We start from the raw sequence: 14,859 nt of genomic DNA, 5'->3' as shown, positions 1-14,859 counted from the left end.
TCAAAAGTTTTAAAATGCTATCATTTTAAATATAAAACAGATACAAAATATTTATAAAATATATGTAAGATACAGAGAATGTGATAAAGAAAGGTATGTGATCACAACACACCAGAAAAAGGGGACGACCCTTAATCTTGAAGTTTCCAACACCACCCCCTACTCTCCCCCTCCAGAAGTCACCATCATCTTTGATTTTGTGGTCATGATCACTTGCTTTTCTTTATAGTTTTACCACAGATGTTTGTATCCCTACACAAGGTGTTGCTTGGTTTTCCCTGCTTTCAACTTCATGTTAGTGGAATCACACTGTATATATTTCTCTGTGATTTGCTTCTTTCACTCACAATTATGTTTCTGAGATTTATCCATTTGATGTGTTCATACTGATGTTTTCAATTTGATCCAAAGTCACTAAGTCTTCATGCATTACTCTAATCCAAGAGCAACTCAATTTTATCATTTAAGTCACCTGTTTTCCCTTCACTTTTATAAACAACACTGCAGGGTCATACTACATCTCATCTATATATGTATCAATGGACATTTGAGTTAGTTCCTTATTTTTGCTGTGTAAATAGTGCTGTTATGAACATTACTGAATTATTCTGGGTACTCTTCTCCACAAAGTTCTCCAGGGGATAAACCTGGGCATGGAACTGCTGGATCAAAGGTATATGAATGTTCAGCTTTAAGAGATAATGCCAAATTAATTTCCAAAGTGGTTGTAGTAATTCATACTCCTATCAGCAGTGATTAAATGTTCCAGTTGTTTCAAATCCCTTCCAATACTTGCTACTGTCTACCTTTTAAGGTGGGTTTTTTTTTTTTCCAATCTGGAAAGTATAAAATGAAATTTCATTAAGGCTTTGGTTTGCATTTCACATATGAGCTGTAATATTTTTTATGACCTTGGCAAGTGCAATCAGTGATCAAATGAGACTCTGAACTCTAAGTGCAAGTTTCAGCCATTATCCACATACTTATTTACAAGCTCTTGTTCTCTTAACTGATCATCATACCTGTACACATTCTGTGATTAAAGTTAAATGCAAGGCCTCCCTGGTGGGCCTGTGGTTAAAAGTCTACCTTGCAACGCAGGGAAAACCAATTCAATCACTGCTCTGGGAAGATCCCACATGCCATAGCTTGCTAAGCCGGGGAGCTGCTGCTACTGAGCTCACGCTCCGCTTGCTACGGAAGCCCAAGTGCCCTAGAGCTGGTGTTGGACAGCAAAAAGCCACTGAAATGAGAAGTCCATGTGTAGCTATGAAGACTCAGTGCAGCCAAAAATAACTAAATACATTCAAAAGAAAAGTTAAATGCAAAGAATCAAGATTTGTAATAATAACTTAGTGTAATGCTTATTTTGCAAAGTGGGATAAGCTAATGGCAAATGATGACTAAAGAAAATAATTTTCCTGGACATTATTCTCCTCTTGTATATGCTTTGATACATTATGTGAAGGTGGATATAAGGAGAAAAGTGAGCCATGAACATCTAGTTTCTACATTATCTCTGCTGCCCTAAAAATGGTACACAAGCAAAAAACAAGTAGACCATTGGAGCCTGGACAAATCTTTTTCCTGGTGAAGACCCAAGAAGATGGTGGTGTTTTTAAAGTCTTATATAGAATTTGCATACTCAGAGATTTATAGTGAAGCAATACTTTGGCCACATCATGCGAAGAGTTGACTCATTGGAAAAGACACTGATGCTGGGAGGGATTGGGGGCAGGAGGAGAAGGGGACAACAGAGGATGAGATGGCTGGATGGCATCACCAACTCGATGGACATGAGTTTGGGTGAACTCCAGGAGTTGGTATGGACAGGGAGGCCTGGCGTGCTGCGATTCATGGGGTCGCAAAGAGTCAGACACGACTGAGTGACTGAACTGAACTGAACTGTTGATAAGGAATTACTTACCTTAGATGTTACTCCACATTGTCAACAGTGGATCATAAACATGCTGAACTTGAGATTGATTAAAATGTTAAACTTAGTGAGGCCATATCCTGATTGGACAGTGCCCAAGAAACATGAAAGGCTTCCCTGATAGCTCAGCTGGTAAAGAATCCGCCTGCAGACCTGGGTTTGATCCCTGGGTTGGGAAGAGCCCCTGGAGAAGGGAAAGGCTACCCACTCCAGTATTCTGGCCTGGAGAATTCCACGGACTGTATAGTGAATGGGGTCGCAAGGAGTCGAACACGATTGAGTGACTTTCATTTTCACTTTCTTCCAAGAAACATGTTCCTGGAGGAGTCAGAGTTCCAAGCATAATGCAGAGGGGCAAGAAATAAAGTGATTTGATTTCAGGTGAGCTCACATCCGTCTGTTCGTGGCGGCAGTGCTGAAGAAATAGTACCTGACAGGAACTTGGATTAATTTTAACTCTCAGCCTGGACCCGGGGTGGCTGGTTGAGCCTGACTTGAGTTGCAAGTGAGCAGTGACAGAAGATAGTGGACACTGGGTTCTCCTGATGTTGCACTTCAAGCTGCCTTTTGTCAAAGTTAGCACAGGAAGCAGATCAAGATGACTTCTATGCATGTGTCATCTGAGCGTAAAATTACATTTTTGAGAAGCCATTCCCGGGTGGTGCTAGTGGTAAAAATCCGGCCTGCCAATGCAGATAGACTTGGGACGGGTTCGATCCTTGGGTCGGGAAGATTCCCTGGAGGAGGGAACGGTAACCCACTCCAGGTTTCTCCCCTGGATAATCCCATGGACATGGACAGAGGAGCCTGGCAGGCTGCAGTCCATAGGGTCGCACAGAGTTGGACACGACAGAAGCAACTTAGCGCCTGCAGCACATTAGCACAGTCATAAAAAACTTAAGCATGGCCCTACTTTTTCACCATGTAATCCCAACCTGGAATCTGCCTATTCAATTGGGTTAGTGGGGCTGAAATAAATTTATTCGGATGATCTGAAGAAACACCAGGAGACTACAGACACAGAAACCAGGGAAAGTCTAAATATCCTGGCCTGGGGAAGCGTAGACCTGGGAGCTGCCGTGGGTTTGGTCAGTCCTGGGAACTCTAAAGCAGCGGTATCTCAATGTGCTACGCCTACTCGTAGTGTTCGGTTATTCTCCTTCTCTGTTCTAATTTTCTTCACCACCTGACTCCAGTTTATTTAGTTTCTACAGCCAAAACCATCTGCCAAACCCACCGCTTACTTGGCTCTCAGGATTTCCTTGTTTGAACTCTCCAAGAGGGAATCTAATTGGCCAGATTAGCTTTACAAACTGGACAAGGGTCTCGGGGCCGATCGGCTGCGCTTGGATCAGATGTCTTTCCGTGGCCCAATCAGCTAGGGCTGAGAGGGGACAGCCCGCCCACAGCCGCTCGGTGCGGAGTCCAGGGGGTAGGGGCAGTTTTCCTTACAAGGGACTTTGAACTTTGTACCTACAAGAGGAACCTGAGAAAACGATTCAGAGATGGAACCAAAAGGTGCATTAAAGAGCTTTCATAGCACATGCGCGCGCGCGCGCGCGCGCGCGCACACACACACACTTTGAAACCCCTGTAACATGATCAGTTCTAGGCTGTTCAGGTGTGGAACGAGCAGCTAATTCAAGGTTTTCTCGGGGAAAACGAAACAATATGCTATAAGACCTCATATACACTGTGATCAGGGTTTTCTAAGACAAGACTGCACATGTTGAGTTTTTGCCCTGTACAGGAAAGTTAACGGCTGCGTGGTGCGGCACATGGCTTTCAAAAGTTCTTTAATGAACAAGATACTCTGGTTATGATGAAGGTAAACACCAAGCATTTGTTAGCATCCACGTTCCTTCACCCTAACTGGGCCCGCGCCCCCTCCCCATGCCTTCCTCTCGCGTCCGGAAAAGTGCACTTTCCTGGCAGGTCCTCGGCCCTTACCACCCACGGGTCTCCCAGCCGGAGAGGGCCGGCACCCAACTCGCGGCGCCAGCGCGCCCCCGCGCGGCCGGGCCGGGTTCCTCCACCACTTCCGGGTCCTCCACGCCCCGCCCCGCCGCTCCCGGCAAGTGCGGCCCTCCAGTCTTTAACCCGGCCCTGCATGCAGCCTGGGCCGTGAAGTCCCCCGCTCAACCCTGCCCGCCATTGCAGCCTTCTAGCTGCGGAGACTCCGCCCCGCGCGCGCTCTCGAGAAGCCATGGCTCCGCTCCGCTTCTCGGCCAACCTGTCGTGGCTGTTCCCGGAGCTGTCGGGCTTTCCCGCGCGGCTCCGAGCCGCGGGTAGTTTAGGCTTCGAAGCGGCCGAAATCGGCTGGCCGTATGCGGAGCCGCCGGAGGCGCTGGCGCGCGCGGCGCGGGAAGCCGGGCTACGAGTCGTGCTAATCAACACGCCCCCGGGTGCGCCGGGAGGGCCCGGGCCGGGACAGGGTGGGGCAGGGGGGAAGGAGCAGGGAGCTGAGGCCCATTCTTTCCGCAGGAGACAGAGAGAAGGGGGAGAATGGGCTCGGGGCTGTTCCCGGGAGGCAGGCGGCCTTCCGAGAAGGGCTGGAGCAGGCGGTGCTGTACGCTAAGGCTCTGGACTGTTCCAGGTAACCTCCCCTCTCCATTCCCCCGCCCCCATAATCCGCGAGAGAAGAGGCTCAGGGGTACTTTCTGCCTCTTCAGGCCTGGGCCCTTGTAAATTGCCTTTTGCATTTCATCTGTGTGTATGTCACTCTCAGTTTGCAACTCTTTCTTGCTCACCTCATGCTGGGAACTCAGTATGACCTAGGACATAACACTGTCAACAAAGCAGTGATCCATTAAGAGGACTGGTCAGTTCAAGGAGACCTTGGGAGCAGAGCAGGTACTAACTCGGTCTGGGGTCAGAGAAAGCTTCTTAACAGGTAGTGATGTTGAACTGGGTCTCCGTGGTGGGTGCTTTCTTGACCAAAGGAGCATTCCAGGCAGGGATGCAGTAGCCACACGCCCCTGGGGGCTTGGTGTATTCTGCAGAGATTATGAGGCTGGAGGTGAAGCCTATCTGCTTTGGAGGTGACTGAGAAAGATGAGGCGGTGAAGGGAGAAGGTGCGGGACTCAGAGTGGGGCTGATAAGGTGAATGTCAAATCCTGCACAGGGCAACCAGGCTGAGAAGGAACTGGCAACAAGCAGTTATGGGGCAGAGGGAGGAGTGTGTGTGCAGAAAACAGATGGGGAGCAGCTAAGAAACAGATGCAAGGAGGAGAGACAAGCAGCATGGAATACCTGAGCATAAGGGTCAAAGTAATTTTTTAAAGGTGAGGCTTGAGGAGAAGGGCCATGGAAAAGGAGAATCTGGATGTACAGGACAGGCTGCATGAAGGCCTGTGGTCTCTGAAGCAGGAGGATGGTGGGCCTTCAGAAGGAATCTGGGAAAGGTCTTGGTCTTAGGTTGACACAAGTATCTGAGGGCACCGGGAGGCCTGAGCACCACAGCCAGGTCCCAGCTGGAGACCTGGGGAGACGGGAGGCTGGTGCAGTTGGAGGGCAGCTGGAAGAGAAGTCCCCAGGGAGCGTGGGAGTGAAGGCTTCTTCCAGGAAGATGGACTCCACAGTCTCCTCCAGTCCCATTTTCCCCACAGGATTCACCTGATGGCTGGCCGAGTGCCCAAGGGGGCTGACAGAGCCGCAGTCAGGAGTGAAATGGAGATAGTTTTCCTGGAGAACCTCAGGCATGCAGCTGAGGTTTTGGCTCAGGTGAGACAGTGAAAGGGACTTCTCAGATGGCACAGTGGTAAAGAATCTGCCTACCAATGCAGGAGATGTGGGTTTGATCCCTGGGTCAGGAACGTCCTCTGGAGGAGGAAATGGCAACCCACTCCAGTATTCTTGCCTGGGAAATCCCATGGACAGAGGAGCCTGGGGTCACAGAGTTGGACATGACTGAGCACGCACACGAGACAGTGAAAACACACAGACACACATACTCCATGCATGTATGTATGTGGAGGGGAAACACAGTAGGGAGAGCAGTGAGGTGCCAGGCTGGGCCCTGGCCCAGGCCAGAAGGGCTGGAGATCGGCTTGAGCAGTGACTAACTGAGGGGGTCGAACTTGGGGAGAGCTCTACTCATGGATCTGGCCTGGTGCTAGGAGAACCTCGTGGGACTGCTGGAGCCCATAAACACCCGCATCACGGACCCCCGGTACTTCCTGGACACGCCCCAGCAGGGTAGGCCCCCGGCCCCCTGCCGCCTCCTGTCCATTGATTCTCCAGCCCTCCTTGAGTCTCATGACCCCCCTCCCTGGTTTCTCTCCCAGCGGCTGCCATCTTACAGAAGGTGGGAAGACCCAACCTCCAGCTACAGATGGTAAGTGGGGGAGAGGGCGTGCTTCTCAGAGGGCCGTGTTCTCCAAAGCTGGGGACAGTGGTGTGGGCTGCAGGGTCTGACTGTGGGAATCTCTGCCCCAGGACTTATTCCACTGGCAGATCATGGACGGGAACCTGACAGGGAACGTGCGAGAGTTCCTGCCCATTGTTGGTGAGGGCCCCTTTCTTGGCTTCTTCCTGGTCTGCGATGAGGCTTCCTCTGTCCTTCCACTCTCTCTACCCCAACATCTACCCCCAGGGCACGTGCAGGTGGCACAGGTCCCGGGTCGGGGGGAACCCGATAGCCCCGGAGAGCTCAATTTCTCCTATCTGTTCCAACTGCTGGAAGATGAAGGCTACACAGGCTTCGTGGGCTGCGAGTACCAGCCTCGAGGTGAGGGTGGGCTGAGCCTGGCCCCAGGGAAGGCCTCTGGAGGGACAGTGTCGGACAGGGGCTGTCTTCCTCCTCATGGGCTGAGGTGCTGCACGCCCTGCTCCCCTCAGGAGACACAGCAGAGGGCCTGAGTTGGCTGCGTTCATACTGGGAGATGAGGGGCCGCCCACAGGCTGGCCAGTGAGGTCCTGTGCTCCAGCCACACGCCTCTGGGATGGTGAGCAGCATGACTGAGTCTCCTCTAATTAAAGACAACCTGCTGAACGTTTCCACATGTGTGTTATTGGAGGGGAGGGGAGGACACACAGTGTCTAACTCTTCAGTTTCTTTGGGTCGCTTCCTCCTGCAGAGAAGGGCCATACAGCTCATGTTCAAGTCCTCCAGTCTGTGCCGGTGTTGCTGTGTCTGTGCTCCTTGTGTACAGATGAGAAACCAAGGGTACGACGGCCAAGGGACTTGCCCACGGTCACAGCTGCTTCAGAGGCAGAGCTGGGATTCGAACGGAGGTGTCTTATCTCAATGGCAATGGTTTGGCAATGATGTCCCAGTGGGAACTGATGATCAGAGGACTCGAGATGGGGGTGGGGGAGGTGGGTGTCGGACAGGATTCAGGCAGAGCAGCTCTAAGGGGTCTACCTGCCACCTGATATGAAGAATTCCCAGACTCAGCCAGGTGAGCAGAAAGGAGTCTCCTTCTGGAAGGGCCCGGGGACCTGAGAGGACATGGGCACCTCAGGAGGTGAGTGGACCCTCTGGAGCCCTGTGCTGGTCAGTGGCAGCAAGTGTTTAGGGAGCACAGCTCCTGCTACAGGCCCCCAAGACACATTCACACGACCTCTGGCGTCCCTCAGTGTCCAGTCTTGCCCAGGGACCTGGAAGGGCTGGCCAAGATTTCAAGAGGGCAACCTTCTAGACCCATGATTCGAGGACATTCAGTGGCCTGTCCCTCAGAGGAGGCGGGTCCAGAGGGTGAAGCAGGCTGTGTTGATGACGGACTCCAGGTGGTGGTAGGTGGAGACCAGCTGGGCGGGGGGGCTCTCGCTGTCCTGGGGCTGCACAGGGAAGGGCTCTCGGAAAACCACTGTCAGAGACTAAGAACAGGGAGTGGGTGCAGTGGTGAGAGGCGGGCAGGCTGGGCCCAGGAAGCTGGGCTCCCCAACCTCAGCAGGCTCTGGGGTGGAGCATTTGGGGTATAGCCTCCCACTAGGGCTGACACAAAGCCCCTCAACAGCCCCCCACCCCTGTTCTCACCGTCTTTCCCAAGTGGGAGTCCAGAAACACTAGCACGAAACAGTCCGTGAACTTCTGATTCAGCACGACCTAAAGACACAGACACAATGAGATGGACAGTGCGGCAGACAGACCCTCCACGAGCGCGTCCTGGAGGTGGGGCCAGCATGAGGAAGGCCAGCTTTCATCACCACCTGACCCCCCTTGCGCTGCAGCCTTCTCATCCTTATTGGCTCCCAGTCAGCCTGTGCAGGACGTCAGGATGAGGGGAGTGGTCCTTGACTGGAAGGCCCTACACAAGCTGGCATCAACACCTGAAGCCCATCAACAAAGGGAGGCTCTCTCCCCTCGACGAGAGTCCTCCTTGCCTCCTGGGTTTTGTGTCTCTGGCCTCCCGGATGTCTGTCCCTGTAGCTCAGCTTTGTAATCTCTCCCCAAGCAGTTTCTTCTATGCCCGGGGCTTCAGTGACCTCCTGTTCATATAAGTGCTGCCTACACCCCTCTCCTGAGCTCCAATCCCCAATGTCCACAGACCTTCCAGACTGTGGTCCTGCAAGGTCCTCTTGGGCCTCAGACTCAACTCATCGCCCTTCCCCCAAACCTGCTCCTGCTCCAGCATTCTTGCCACCCACAGAAGCACCCCCATCTGCTCACACTCGCCCGCACTCCCGCAGCCTTACCCTAACTAACCTCAGCTTCTGGGTGATGCTTTGTCACACCTTGAAACTAAGTCTTCCCCACAAGCACCATGTGGCAGGACCCCTCACCATGGGCCAAGTACTATTTTTTCAGAAATCTTTTGAACCTTACCCTCCTAAACTGCCGCTCTCAACTGGGCCATCCTTGAGTCTTGCAGTCCCCAGTGCCCACTGCCATAACTCTCTTCTCTCCACTGTCCTTCCCAGCAACCTGTCAATCTCTAATGTGCACATCAATCACTTTGGCTGCTGCTGCTAAGTCGCTTCAGTCGTGTCCAACTCTGTGCGACCCCATATACGGCAGCCCACCAGGCTCCCCTGTCCCTGGGATTCTGCAGGCAAGAACACTGGAGTGGGTTGCCATTTCCTTCTCCAATGCATGAAAGTGAAAGTGAAGTCGCTCAGTCGTGTCCGACTCTTAGCGACCCCATGGACTGCAGCCCACCAGGCTCCTCCATCCATGGGATTTTCCAAGCAAGAGTACTGCAGTGGGGTGCCATTGCCTTCTCTGGAGATGGTGGAAAAACAGCTGCTGGGCCAGCAGGTTGGGGGTGGGGCCTTGGACCTGCACTCAGCCAGCTCCCAAGTGGGGCTGATGCTGCTGGTGCGAGGACCACACTTTGGTAAAGAGTCCTGAAAGCCCAAGAAGTCCTTTCTGGGACTTGAACCTACATGAACTAACCACTTATGAGGTTCCAGAGCTTGGCCCCTGGGATCACTAGCCAAGGTTTGTGCCTTTGAGGGTCCTGAGAGCATAGCTCTAGGTTCTTCTCAGTGAGTCACAGGCTATGGCTTGGTGCTTGAAGAGTTTTCCTCCTATCTACCTGTGTCATCACTCCCTCTCAGCCTCCCTCCAGAGCCTATTTAGTCAGGCTGGGGCTCCTTGAGGGGAACCCTGTCCTCCCTCTAATGAGGATTTCTTTCAGAGGAAGGCCAAGGAAACTTACCAGGTACTGAGTCCCCAAGTCTGGGCTCTGGAAATGGCGACAGCTCTGGGGAAAGCGGCTCAGGAGAACCTTGATCAGGCTTTGGTACCAGGAGACTGTCATAGACAGGAAGCAGTCCTGGGGGAAAGGTCCACAGGCATGGATCTGCTGTCCCAGAGCCACCTCTGAGACTCCCGCAACCTTTACCCTGGCTGCTGGTGGCATTCCAAGCACCCACCCCAGCCCCTTACCAGCTGCGGGTCAATGTCCCCAATGGATTTGGCATGGACTGCTTCTAGGAGCTCCTCCAGCTCGGCCAGGGCCAGGCGCCCCCCTAGCCTCAGCCGATCAGGTCCTGGTGGTTCCAGCAAGAAGAGGCGCTTCCAAAGGGTGTCCCGACGGCAGTGCCCTCCAGCCAGCCGGACCAACTGAGCCAGCCGTGCGCGTGCCAAGCCCACCTCTGCAGCCAGTGGGGGGAAGAGGGGAGCTGGTCCGGGGGCCAAATTGGCCCCAGAGGCCTCCCCAGGGCTACTGGCTGAGCTCCCAGGAGCCTCTGGCTCCGGTGTCAGTCTGGGCGGCTTCCGGAGCCGGCGCATGTCCACAGTGAGTCTGGGGAACAGCTCTCGTTGGCTGGTGAGCACCACGAAGAACTGTAGCCTAGGGTGGGGAGGAGGTAGGAGTGTGATGGTCACAGTAGGGGAGACGGCCATTTCAGGGCAAGAGCCACGTTCAAGGTAGGGGATCTGCTGACCGAAGAACGTGCCGCTCGGCCTCTCCTTGCTCCTCAAAGGGTGCAGCACAGTGACAGACAAGCAGAGACACGTCAAAGTCGTCCTGGTGACGAAGTCCCTCAGAGTCGAGGTAGGAGCCAGAGCTGAGCAGTGGGGGTGGGGGAGACGTCAAACCTGAGGTTCTGATGAAGCCAGGCCCACCCTTTCAGCCTAAGAGAACACGGGTCCCCCTACTGCAAGGATGGCCCTGGCTCCAGCTCCACCTGTCCCCATCCCGCCTTACCTATGCCATGCCGACACCAGGGCATACTCATTGTGTTCCGGGCCTCCTGGCCGGGCCATCCGAAGCGGCTTCATGTGGTAGGAGCTGGCATGGTCGGCCACGTAGTTGTACAGCTGGTGGGCAGCGATGAGCGGGGTGGGCAGCTCCAGGGTCCCTGAGAGGCGAGTTACAGTAGACACTGAGCCCCAGACAGACTCAAGGATCTGTGGGCTGGAGGACAAGAGTCCCTGAGGCTCTGACTGACAAGCAGACTGATTCTTTCTGGGGAGCTCCTGTGGGACATGGGGGTGGGACAAAGCGGCTCAGGGCACACGGGGTACAGGACCTAAGCTTATGAAACAGACTGGGAGTTACTTAAGACAGAAAGGTGAGGACAGGGTCCAGGTGACGCAAGGCGACTGACGACACAGGAGAGGGGGCACAAGAGACAAGGTCTGGCCCCCAAAGTGGTCCCTTCGGTCCCGGCTCGCGGCCTGTTCTTTTCCCGGCTCCCTGGCTGGCCCTTGGGCACTGACCTTGGTAAATGTGATTGCGGCCGAAGTGGGGCCCATCCGGGTGGTGGGCCAGGAAGTGTCGCAGGAAGGTGGTCAGCTGGTAGCCGTGCCGTAGCGCCAGGTGGGCGCCCAGCACGTGCTGGTGCACGAGGCGCAGGTGGAAGTCGTAGCTGAACGAGTGCACGTGCATCAGGTCCCGCACCCGGTCGCACTCCTCCGTGAACAGCATGGACAGCTGGGGAGGCGCGGGGGGCCAGGTCAGGGGACGACGGCAGGCGGCCCAGCGCACCCCCACTTCCCTCCTCCTGCCTGGGAAAACGCCGCTCACAATTCACCCTGTCCTGTGGGTCCCTCTGCCAGAAACGCTTCTGTGAGAAGCCCTCCTCATGACATTCAACTGTGTTGTAACTGTTGACATGAAACTGACCATTTTGAGAGATGAACCTCTGAACTCTGTATCCCAGAGTCCACTCAAATCCAGCACAGATTTACTCATGTAATAAATACTTGCTGAGTGCCTACCACCTGCCTACCTGGTACTGTTCTAGGTGTTGGGGATACACACCCTTGCCCTCAAGGAGCTTACAGTCTAGCAGTGGGGACAGGATAATAAACATCACAGTAAATGAATACACAGCAGATTAGTAGATTGTTATGGAAAATCAGGTGGTAAAGCAGGTGTGGTTTTAAACAGGGTGGGCTGGGTAGGCCAGGTGTGTAATTACTATTAGAAAGGTTTTTCTGGGCACTTCCCATTTCTCCAGCTTTATCTTCTCATCAAATTACTTGCTGTCCCCAAGTATATATCACATATTTTCTCTACACTTTTGTACCGGCCATTCTCTTTGCCTGAATGCTGCTCCCACTGACCCCCAAAGCTGGCTAACTCCCACTCATTTGTAAAGCTTCATCTGGGACATCCTGTCAAGGCTAGCCCAGGGTGCTGCTGAGTCACTTCAGTCGTGTCCGACTCTGTGCGACCCCAGAGACGGCAGCCCACCAGGCTCCCCTGTCCCTGGGATTCTCCAGGCAAGAACACTGGAGTGGGTTGCCATTTCCTTCTCCAATGCATGAAAGTGAAAAGTGAAAGTGAAGTCGCTCAGTCGTGTCCGACTCTTCTCGACCCCATGGACTGCAGCCTACCAGGCTCCTCTGTCCATGGGATTTTCCAGGCAAGAGCACTGGAGTGGGTTGCCATTGCCTTCTCCCAGCCCAGGGTAGGCCTTCTCTAGTTGATCTGCGAAGGAATGAATGAATGAACAAACCACTGATGCAGGAAGAAAGGAAGGCAGAGACACGGAGCTGGGCTTCTCTTGGAGGAAATCAGCATTACTGAGAGTGTATTAACAGTTGGATAAGTGAGGCTGGAATGGCAGAATCTACATGAGCATGCCCCTTGGTGGCACTGGGCAAAAAACTAGTAGGAAAGGAAGTCAGTGACTGTAAATGAGGCAATTGCCTAGGAGTCAGAGTAGCTGCAGGACACTGGGTAAGTCACAACCTCTCTGCTTCCGTTTCCCCATCCACTATGGAAATAAAGGAAAGACCCTCATAAATCTGAAGCAGCGTGATAAACAGTGCAGTCACCAAGGATGAGCCTCAGATTGCAGCCCCAGTACTGCCACCAACTAGCTGTGTCCCTGGGGCACACCACTTAACTTCTGTGAACCTCAGTTTCCCCATCTGTACAGCAGGAATAAAATTCTCTTTGCTTAGAATGTATACTAAACACTAATTAATAGCAATAATAAAGCACCTTAGAAATCTAAGTAGGAATACAGATTAGATATGCAGGGGCAGAGAGAACCAAGCTGGACAGAGATCAGGGGTCAGGGAAGTCAGGACTTCAGGAAGCTCAAGAGAATAATGAAGTGGGTCCGTCCTGCCAATACTACAGCAAAGTGTGGAAGAGTACCTGCCCGTCCAATCTCCCTGCTGTGCCCTAGGCCAGGTAGGTTCCTGCACCGAAGTCACCAAACTTTCCTGGATCTCACTCTCCTGTGATGACTAGACGAGGCATCCATACCCGAGTCAGAGCCCACCACCTACGAGCTGGATCTGAAGCTGTCCAGATTTGGGAAGAGTCTATGCCGTCTGTCCTGGAGAGTGACAGCCTGTACCCAGTCAGACCCTGATCTCTTACAAACTCAACTTGAGGTACAAGGAAGGCAGAGGCCCTTGCACGACAAGCCTGACAACCCAAAGGGGCCAAACTCGCTCAAGGCTGGAGGGCTTCAGGTCCCTGACCACACTCGGTCCTGACTCATTCATTCATTCTGAGCTCTCCTGAGTGCTCAGCCCTCATGGGGTACAGAGGCCCTGCCTTCAGGCAATCAGACAGGGCTAGAAATAAAACCAAGTGTGGGGGTATGCTGTATGGGTGGGGACTCTAGTCCACACTCTAAGTGTTAGTGACTATATGAACAGTGCCAGGCTGCCCCCCTCTAAGCCAGGACTGGCACTGGCCCACCCATGTGTCATATTACCATTCAGCTCAAATGTCCTCACTGTCCACCCATCTACGGTCAGTGCCAGAATGACTCCAGGGCCAGACTGGCCCCTGTGCTGCACTGCCTTCTGCCCCCAGTGCCATGCCTGAACACAGCTCTGGACTATCACAATGTGACTGGTAGATGGGCCAGTCATGGCACTGGAATGACCCAGCTACCCACAGTAGCAAATCATTGCTGGGGTTACACTTAGACCCCACAGCCCTCTGTCCCCACCACTTACCTGAGAGTTGACAGCTTGCCCCATGGGGATTCGGGAACATTCCAGGGCAAACTGTTTGACACAGAAATAACAGCCCTGGAGAGAAGACAAAGATGAGGTCAGGAGGGCAAGAGACAGGAGGGCCTGGCTCTCCTCACATGGTGCTCCTCCTGTTTACCTGAAAAGCCAGCTCCATGAGGATGATGCCCCCAGGCAGTGCCCGCTGCAGGTGGTATGTGGTGACTGGAGAGCCCGTGCTCTGCAAAAGGAGAAAGACTGGGGTTAGGGGCAAGTATGGGGGCTCTTGGGGAAGCAGGCCCCTGGGCCAATGACTTTAATGGTGTCAGGCTGGGATCAATGACCTCAGTCATTATCCAGGGCCCCTGACTTTAGGCCTTGGGCAAATAATTCAGGCTTAGTGATGCTGGTGTCTGAGGCATCGCTGATTTCACTGCTGGGGAAGGCACATGACAATGTGTTTACCTTGGGGCTCCCTTCAGCCTTGGTTTTCGGGCAGGAGAAGGAACCCCGTCCTTCTGTTCCAAGGATAGCCATGGCCCGAAGCCGACTGGTGCTGCAGAAAAGGAAGAGGGACAAGGGGGTGAGGCAGGCTTGTGGGGTGAAGGGTCCCTGCTATCAGACCCAGAACCAGTTCACATGGAGTCACTGTGGAGGCAAGGAGACAGGCTCAGAGGTAACCTGCTTGGGTCCCACGGTAGGTCAGTGGGCAGGCTGAGACTGGAGTCCGGGGCTAGACTGTGGTGCGGGGCTCTCTCCACAGCAGGTGCTGCTCTAAGGGGAGGTGGAGACAGGCCCCTCTCTTCCAGCGAGAGGATGAGTGTGGGGCCGGCGAGGCTGCCATGACTAAGGGGAGACCCCGGTGGGATATGGCAGTACCTGCTTGTTGGAGGCAGCAGGGGAGGGTGGGAGGGGAGTGGGTGATGTCCATCTTGAGACTTCACGGGGAAAGCTCAAGTGGATGCTTGATGCCCTGGTAAGGACAGTTCCTCTGAGAGGGAAAAGGGGTTCTCTTTTGAGCTGGGAAGGTCAGTTTCAGTGATCTAAAGCCTATTGTCCTTCCTTTCTCAACTCAGAGACAAAGGGGAAAAAGAGAAGTAC

At 53.6% G+C, this 14,859-nt stretch overlaps 2 protein-coding genes across 4 annotated transcripts in view; one reads left to right on the top strand and one right to left on the bottom strand.

Moving 5' to 3' along the window:
• Positions 1-4,013: 4,013 nt before the first annotated feature.
• Positions 4,014-6,934, top strand: HYI (hydroxypyruvate isomerase (putative)). Of its 3 annotated transcripts, none has more exons than XM_014478997.2 (8): positions 4,016-4,341; positions 4,421-4,532; positions 5,546-5,660; positions 6,056-6,134; positions 6,224-6,273; positions 6,375-6,444; positions 6,622-6,666; positions 6,777-6,934. In XM_014478997.2, the coding sequence occupies exons 1-8, from the start codon at positions 4,143-4,145 to the stop codon at positions 6,848-6,850; spliced, it is 744 nt and encodes a 247-aa protein (XP_014334483.1). In that variant the 5' UTR covers positions 4,016-4,142; the 3' UTR covers positions 6,851-6,934. The 3 variants fall into 3 exon arrangements, with proteins under 3 accessions (XP_070224424.1, XP_014334483.1, XP_005898420.1); XM_005898358.3 differs by having other exon boundaries at positions 6,532-6,666; XM_070368323.1 differs by having other exon boundaries at positions 4,014-4,341; positions 6,375-6,666.
• Positions 6,664-14,859, bottom strand: part of SZT2 (SZT2 subunit of KICSTOR complex) — a 53,480-nt gene continuing 45,284 nt past the window's right edge. Inside the window, 10 exon segments of the mRNA XM_070368322.1 lie at positions 6,664-7,757; positions 7,918-7,986; positions 9,542-9,658; positions 9,772-10,177; positions 10,272-10,394; positions 10,535-10,688; positions 11,050-11,263; positions 13,762-13,836; positions 13,919-13,999; positions 14,224-14,314. Coding sequence (XP_070224423.1) covers positions 7,614-7,757; positions 7,918-7,986; positions 9,542-9,658; positions 9,772-10,177; positions 10,272-10,394; positions 10,535-10,688; positions 11,050-11,263; positions 13,762-13,836; positions 13,919-13,999; positions 14,224-14,314 — 1,474 coding nt within the window. The 3' untranslated portion in view covers positions 6,664-7,613.

This window comes from Bos mutus, chromosome 3, assembly GCF_027580195.1.
Source record: "Bos mutus isolate GX-2022 chromosome 3, NWIPB_WYAK_1.1, whole genome shotgun sequence".
In the NCBI taxonomy this organism is placed as follows: Eukaryota; Metazoa; Chordata; class Mammalia; order Artiodactyla; family Bovidae; genus Bos; species Bos mutus.
This window is presented reverse-complemented; position numbering and strand designations above follow the sequence as displayed.